An 8,448-nucleotide genomic window follows, 5' to 3' on the forward strand; every position below is an offset into this window, starting at 1 on the left:
CCAACCCTTTTACTGTGGACCACCAAAATAAGTACTTTTTTTCCTGTGGACCACCTCAAATTTTTAATTTATTATAAAAGAACTGCTACTCATAAATATTAGTATCATTTTCACTTTGCAATGAAAGTTCCTTTTTCGTTGTTGTAAGGGACATCACAGAGAACAAATAACTGAGAACACCAATAACAAAACCAATTTGCAAATGCACCTGTTTCTCAAGAAAGCTTTATTTGATAAAATCGAATAGAAAAGATTACTGAAAAACACCCCCTTTTGAGAAAACACCCCTTTTTATTCAGAAAACAGGCTGTACAGTTACAATATAACAATGTGAAGGGTAAATTAAAAAATGTGCGGAGTGAAGTTGGGATCAGTACAAAAGGTCGTGTAAACGTTTGAGGGAATATAACAAGTTGAATTAACCTAAAAATGTGAGCGACAAGTCGTCGGGGAAAACGTCAAGAAACCTTCAGTGAGACCCTTTGGATTGCTTTTTATCCACAAGCTGAGAAATCCTAGGCTCTTTTTGGTTCAAGCGAATTCTCAAATCAGCTTTGTTATCAAGGTTCAAACGCCTCCGCTGCTTCGTGAACGAGTGGAGGACAAGGGAAAATCCCTTTTCAGCCAGGTAGGATGTCGGGAGATTTATAATAAAAGGCTCGACTTGTTCAAACAGCTTTGGATATTCGTGAGAATGATTCAACCAAGCCTCGACCCAGTTGTTTCCAGACGATTTGCGCAGATTATCATCTACCGTCGCCTCACATAGCTCCATCAGAACGCGTTCTGGTTGAACAAGTATATCGTTCATAGACATTGTGTGAAGAGAGTCCACAAAAATTGGGATATTTAAAGCCAAAAGATCTTCGAAACGAATAATGATGTTTTCGCGAAGGAAAGATAGATGCCCGATTATATATTTGTGCACAACAGTTTTTTTAAGTTCGCGAACTGCAGAAAGTAGATCTTCAATTTGAAGTTTCCAAAGAACGAGTTTATTCACAAACGCCCTTGTCAAGTGCCTGGCTCGTACAATGTTGATGTTTTACTTTTGTACAGAAATATTGAGATCAAGTTTTTGAAAGATTTCATGTAAATAAAAAAAATTACAGGTCTTTTCTGAGAAAGTGATGCTGTCATAGGTGGATCAGTCTGTTGAAGAAACTCTATGACTCTATCGAAAAGTGCCACAAAACGTCCAAGACAACTTCCTATTAATAGCCAGCATATATCTGTCGAATACAACAGACGGTTGAACGTTTCATCTTTACAAGCTTCTTGAAAATGCCTGTCTTGATGAGCAGATCTTTTGATTTTTTTTTACTGCGGAAGCAATTAAGTCTAAGGTTTCAGAAAATATATTATTTCCGCTTCTTTTTGCTATCAGGTTTTCTCGATGGAAAACGCAATGAATTGTGAAGATGGGATTAAATTCTATCCATCTGGCAACAAAACCCTGGGATTTGCCAATCAAAGATGGTGCTCTGTCAGTGCATATTGATATGAGGTTGAGGGGATCAATGCCATTTTTAGTAAGATAATCCATAACTGCATTGTAGATTGTCTCTCCCGAGCTTTTTCAGTACGGTTTTCATAAAGAGTAGGTTTTCACAAATTGTGGTGCCTTTCACATAGCGATCAAAGGCAAGGACAACACATTTGTTGTCAAAAGTACTGTCATCCACCTTCAATGAGAATCTGCAGAGTCGCAAGTCTTCTACAACTATGGATTCGACATCTTCGGCCATTTCACGAATGCTGGAAGATACAGTGTTGTTTGAAAGTGGAATGCTTGCTAAAACTGTGACAGCGTTCGAAACAGCAACTTTATATGCTTCAAGTATAGAGGGCCTAATTAGATCTTCGCCAATGGTATGTGGGCGAGCCTGTTTTGCTATTATGAGCGAAATGTTATAGGATGCCTGCAGACCAGAACGGTTGTTAGTATGGACGAGGAAATTTTTGAGCGATGAAGATGAGACATTTTTATTTTGCGATGGTATTCTTCGAAGTACTCCTTTGGGTTTCCAAATAAACTAGGATGGATTTTCTGTAGATGATACAATTTCGAGGGTTTCATTGAGTCGTTAGTTAATACTTTTGAGCAGATAATACACTGTGGTAAAAAAAAAAGGATCTTCTACACTAGATACTAAACCATATTTGATATAATCTTCGTGATATCGTCTACAGAATCTTTTTTCTGAGTCGATGGACGGAGAATTAAGGGAACGTTTTTCCATATCACTGACAGTAAAATTTCTACAGATTACAATTAGACTAACACTTGCGTACGTACCTGGAGAGATAATACGACATGTTGGGTAAGCTGTAAGAACTGCGGTTTCGTTAGTAATCCTCAATTCAAAAAACAGGTAGAAAATACGATCGCGTTGACCAGCCGAGAACACACAACTTTTTGTGTGATTTAAATGCGCGCAAACGTGGATCCGATTGTACGCGTTTGTACCTGTCTGGTACATGTCCGTGTATGATTCGATAGCTAATCGTCCAACAGGCAATGAGTGCACTCGTATGTGCTCACGCATATGCGATGAGGCATATTTCGTTTGCGCGACATGTGCGAGTACGGAAAAATTTAAATTCTTCAGGTTGACCACAGAAAATTTTTCACGGACCATCAGAATCTTCCTATAGACAACCTGGATTTTCCTGTGGACTACCTAGTGGCCTACATAGACCAGATTGGGAACCCCTGGTCTAGGACGAACAATCTTTGATGAAAAAACCAAAAGATGCTGCTCGCCTAAATATTCGTCTTACGAAAAGTAAATACTATTGGTAACTCACATGTTATCCAAATACATGTTCCTTCGTTTTCCTATTTGCATGTTTTTTTTTGTTTTTTTTTTAGTGAAAATAATTTTTATATTAATAAAATGACTCTTAACTCATTTTACCGAGAACAGATATAATGAAATTTTCACTGCTATTTCTAGCATTGATATTTTTCGATATTATGCTTTTCATTACCAACCATCTCTTACGTTAAAACATGTTTTTAAATGTCACGGTCAACTTTTCTCGCTCTCATGCATTCATTTTCTGTCCCAAGGCGAGCTCAGCGTGGACGGAAACCACACGTCGAGTAAAAGGGCAAAAGCTCGCTCGATCTCGATTTTCAGATCTTCTGGTGACTAACTTTGAATAAATTTAGCCTAGTCATTATTCCTTCTTGCAGAATTAAGCTATTAAATTATCGCAAAATTTATTCGCTCCCCACCCCCTGTGTTGTTATATATTGCCTGACGTAGATGTTTAATTTTGATCAGATATGCGGGCTTTTATAATTTCTTGTCTCGTTACCCAGAAACCTTCAGTTACTAAATCCTCAGTCATCCTGAATTTTTTAACGCTCTACCAAACTTTATATAATATAGCTAACATTTAATTTAGTAGTATTTTTCTGGTCTCGTTTTTTTTTTCTTTTCAAATCTTATTAGAAATTCTAAAGCAGTGAAAATAGGTTAGCACTAGCTCAGTAAATAGTCAAATAGTTTAATCATTTCAGAAAGGACGGGAGACAACTCCAAACATGTTTCGGTATTAATAGACTTCCTCAACGAAGCATGACATAAGCGTGCTTGCCGAAGTAGTGATGAGAGAATTACTAAACAAGATTACAGCACTGAAACCTGAGCAGACTTTGAAAATTAGAATATTTGGTGGTAGTGGTGGCGGTAACAAAACAAAACTAAGGATGATCTCTCAGAAACCTTATCCTTATGGAAATTAACAGTTAAATAGAGGTGAATATAGTTTTTAATGGAGACCAATTAGAATCTTCAGTTAGATTTTTGCTCCGCATTTCAAGCGGAGGGTATCCCCACAGCGATTAATCTCAATATCATTATTTTTTCTAAATATACGTGTTTACTCTTACTCTTTTACTTGTTCCAGTCATTTGACTGTGGCCATGCTGGAGCACCACCTTTACTCGAACAAATCAACCCCAGGACTTATTCTTTGCAAGCCTAGTACTTATTTTATCGGTCTCTCTTACCAAACAGCTAGGTGAAGGGGACGCAAACACACCAGCATATTGGGAGGGGGGCAAACACAGACACACAAACATATATACACACACATACATACATACATACATACATACATACATACATATATATATATATATATATATATATATTTATATTATTAATAAAATTATTAACAATATTCACAGGAAATCAATATTCGAATTTCTGAAACATATGTCTTATATGACACAATAATCATTTTGAATTATAATTAAATTAAAATTAAAGATATACAAAATATAAATGTATATAAAAAATATATGCGTACATAAATGTATATAAAAATGTATGCGTAAGTGAGTGTAAATATAATTCGATTAAAATATTATGAAAGCCTAAAATGCATCTTACGATCGTTTCACGGATATTATTGCCTTTATAATGTAATCTAATATAGACAAGCATATTGGCAATAATTCCGCTCTTCAGAGATGTATAAAGTTATTATTATATATGTGAAAACGAATGGTATACATAATAAAATATGCTATAATAATAATAATAATAATAATTTAATTTTGACTCTATATCTTCAGGAGGAGTTACCTCAATCCTTTCTATATTAACCAAAATGAAGTAGATTGACAAATTTATTTTTTGAACCAGTGGAAGACACGCGAGATGTCGAAATATTGTTCACAAGATAGCAAATGGCACTCTTCTTTTAATTTTGACTCTATATCTTCAGGAGGAGTTACCTCAATCCTTTCTATATTAACCAAAATGAAGTAGATTGACAAATTTATTTTTTGAACCAGTGGAAGACACGCGAGATGTCGAAATATTGTTCACAAGATAGCAAATGGCACTCTTCTTTTAATTTTGACTTTTTAATAATAATAATAATAATAATAATAATAATAATAATAATAACTATTCACCACAACAGATATATAAAAACAATAAAAATTGCTCATGTAAAAATAAAAAAATATGTCTTTTACAAGGCAATTGTAAAAGACTTAATATAGTATATAAATGCATAGTCACAATAATTGATAATTCACATAAAATGGTATACATAGGGAGTTCTATTAATTTTAAACAAAGATATCTGGCGCATATACATTCATTTAAACTAAATATAAATAATAATACAACTTCATTAGCCACATATATACAGAAACTCAATAAAAACAAAATTATTTATAAATTGGACTGGTCAATAATAGATTCTGCCATACCATAAACACATAAATCAAATAATTGCCGTTTATGTACATTAGAATCACTGCATATATTACTATATAAATTTGATAATTTAATAAATAGAAAGTCAGACGCGATATCATCATGTAAACATAGGTACTACAAAGCCTTTAAATATCATAATAGATCCAAAAACAAGGTAGAATAGAAAAAAAACACATGTGTGTATTTGTATACGCATTTGTGTTGATATGTATAAAATGTACGTATATATATGAGTGTATATGTATATATTTGGAGAGAAAAGTGTACGTGGCTAGCTGTGGACTCGAACTCTCATCCCCGTGATTACATGTCACGATGCTTTGACCGATTAAGTTAAACTACCCACTACAAATTCCTCTGCAAATTAAGATATATAAATCTCGCTTTATGAGACGCTCTCAAATGTTAAATTCAAATTACGACAAACTGGCTATATTATTAGCATTATTCTGCGATTGAGAATTTAAAAAAAAAAATCACTTCTTTAACTTTCTAAAGACATCTCAACGCTTCTAAAAGCAAACTTCGTTTGTTTATTTACGTTTGTCGTAATTTGAATTTAACTTCTATATATAATTATCTCAATTCTAACCAAATTTTTTAATAATGAAATATATGCAGTGGATGGCTCAAATACTACTAGAAAAGGTAATTCTTGCTTCCTGGATCTGCTAAGCCGCTTTGAGCTGGCAGACCCTTATAGGTTGGAATTTCCGAACGCTCCAATGTGGACTTGGTCAAGTAGCGACGGATCTTCCAGGTCATACATAGATAGAGTGTTATTTAGAAAAGTAGATAGAAATATAGCTAAGTGTCCACAGTTTTACCCAGTCAGCTACAAGTGATCATAAAATGATCACTTGTAGGCTCGACATAGATAAGCAATATACTAGAGGCTCCGGCTACTGGAAACTTAATACGTCCCTTTTGGCGATTAAGGAGTAAAGAGATCGGATTAGTTTGTTGATTCAGAGGGCATTAACCGGCGCCATTATTAATAATAAATGGTGGTATGCCCTCAAACGAGCCATTAAATTTGAGTCTGTTAGATATAGCATAAGTTTAGTGGCTAGAGAGCGTAGGAGGGAAGCAGTTTTAATTAAGGAATTAGAGGAAGCAATGAGAATTGGCTCTGCGACTCAGATGAAGGTCAAGAGACTGGCATGAAACCAGCACCTCGAATCCAAACACATGGGTTGCATTGTCAGGGCTAGAATTCGTGCTATGGGTTGTGAGGGAACCAAGGCTGCAGGATGGGCCCGAGTGGTGGAAGCCCAACGTGGCAATGATGCTACAATTGGATCTTTGACGAACCAACAAGGTAAGTTGATAAACGAACCCGAGGAGATGTGTAAGACCTTTCAGGAGCTCTTCGCCCAGCTTTTCGATGGGGGCGGCGGGCCGGATAGCAGGAGGGACCTAACGGACTTCCTCGCCGGGCTGCCGCGTCTGTCGGGGCGGGACGCGGAGAGCTGTGAAGGGCCGATCACACCTGAGGAAGAAATTGAGACGATGGCGGACTGCAGCGCGGGTGGGGCGCCGGGACTGGATGGTTTACCCTACGAGTTGTATAAAAGTATGCCAGACTTGTTCGGGCACCTACTGGCAAATGTCTACGCGAACTGGCAGCAGAATGGGTTTATTCCCAGATCTGTGCGCCGGTGGGTGGTGACGCTTGTCAGAAAGGACCCGAACAAGGGGGATTCCATTGATAAATTTCGGCCCATCACTCTGCTAAACGCAGAAGATTTTGGCCAAAGTGTTATCGAAAAGATTGGCGCGTGTAGTGGACGGTCTGATCGGGGACGCACGGACATGTGCCGTTCCCGGCAGAACCATCCAGGATAATCTCCATCTTACACGATGCACTTTAGAAGGGTTTAATAATGGTGGTGGCAAGGGTGGGGCACTGGTCCATTTAGACCAATCAAAAGCGTTCGATAGGGTTGACCATCGCTACCTGGTGTCCGTTCTGGCGCAGTTCGGTCTGGGTCTTGGTTTTCTCAGGTGGATCATCGAGATTTACGACAACATCGACTCGGTAGTTAGGGTGAACGGCTTCTTATCGAAGCCGTTCAACATCAAACGCTCGGTTCGTCAAGGGTGTCCGCTCTCCCCGATATTGTATGTGATGGCCCTTGAGCCATTACTGCGAAAATTGAGCGGCATTCCGAGACAGCCAGGTTGTGGAAAATCGGTTTCTGCTTACGCGGATGACATCACTATCATCGTAACCGAAATGGATCACCTACAGAGGGTAGGCAAGGCCATAGAGGTGGCAGGAGCAAAAGTTAATCGTGAAAAGTCAGTCGGCTTGCAGCTCGGCACCTGGAGAGGCAAGTCGATGCCTCCTGATAGCGTCGTGGGACGTTGGACGGAGGGACCGATTAAGTTGCTGGGAGTTTGGTTTGGACCAGACCTCCAAATAGAGAAGAACTGGGCCGAGGTATCGAGCAGGGTGACCCACATAGTCAAGACCTGGTCTTGGCGGTGGCTATCCCTGAAAGGGAGGGTGAAGGTAGCCAATGTGTTCATCGCATCGGTCATCACCTACCGCCTAACCGTCGTTCCTTGTCCCGATTCGTGGTTAATCAAGCTGGAAAGACAGCTCTTCCGCTTTTTGTGGAAGAGCTGGAGACCGTTTGTGTGACGCTCTATTTGCTGCCAACAACTGTTAAAGGGTGGACTTGGGATGCCTTGGCTGTTGATGCGCAAACATGCGCTGAGGTTGAGGCATCTTTCGCTCTACCTGGATGGTGAACGGGTGTTGTCTCCGCTGGTGAAACAAATGTTTCCCAAGTTCATTAGTTTCGGCGGATTGGAAACCTGGTTGAATCGAAGATCGAAGTTGGGTACATGGTACACGGAGTGTCGCAAGGCACTCCTGCTATTCCGTCGCTTTTACAATGCTTGCGGTGGGGGTTCCAGCGCATTCTTCTATAGAGGGCTTGTAGAGGCGAAATGTGATGACACCTAACCCTAACCCTAACCCTAACCCTAACCCTAGGTCTCGACGATAATCAGCTGGCCAGTCTATTCGGACGTACATTCGGGCCGAAGACCCTGGATAATTTTCAGAAGTCTCTGGCATAGCAATGTTACCGAGGGGCCTTACCTGTTCGGGACAAACTCGCAAGATATGGTGGCGCCGACCCTCCGACTTGTCCAAGATGCGGGCGGGACAGGGAAACCGTCC

At 39.0% G+C, this 8,448-nt stretch overlaps 2 protein-coding genes across 2 annotated transcripts; both read right to left on the minus strand.

The window, feature by feature from the left end:
• Window positions 1–469: 469 nt before the first annotated feature.
• On the minus strand, window positions 470–817 carry LOC106878323 (protein ZBED8). The gene has a single exon (XM_014927517.3). The coding sequence runs from the start codon at window positions 815–817 to the stop codon at window positions 470–472; it is 348 nt and encodes a 115-aa protein (XP_014783003.3).
• Window positions 818–1,529: 712 nt separating this feature from the next.
• Window positions 1,530–3,360, minus strand: LOC149132280 (protein ZBED8-like). The gene is made up of 2 exons (XM_089364885.1): window positions 3,328–3,360; window positions 1,530–1,922 (listed from the first exon to the last, which is right to left on the minus strand). Exons 1-2 carry the CDS (start codon window positions 3,358–3,360, stop codon window positions 1,530–1,532), a joined length of 426 nt encoding a protein of 141 aa, XP_089221011.1.
• Window positions 3,361–8,448: the final 5,088 nt, after the last annotated feature.

The sequence above is a fragment of the Octopus bimaculoides genome, chromosome 16, assembly GCF_046866305.1.
Source record: "Octopus bimaculoides isolate indiv1 chromosome 16, ASM4686630v1, whole genome shotgun sequence".
In the NCBI taxonomy this organism is placed as follows: Eukaryota; Metazoa; Mollusca; class Cephalopoda; order Octopoda; family Octopodidae; genus Octopus; species Octopus bimaculoides.

Coding starts and splice junctions, on each gene's coding strand:
- LOC106878323 (XM_014927517.3), bottom strand. CDS start 817: ATGTCTATGAACGATATACTTGTTCAACCAGAACGCGTTCTGATGGAG.
- LOC149132280 (XM_089364885.1), bottom strand. CDS start 3,360: ATGACTGAGGATTTAGTAACTGAAGGTTTCTGG. Junction 1,923..3,327: donor TAGTAACTGAAGGTTTCTGG/GTAACGAGACAA, acceptor TCTGGTCTGCAG/GCATCCTATAACATTTCGCT.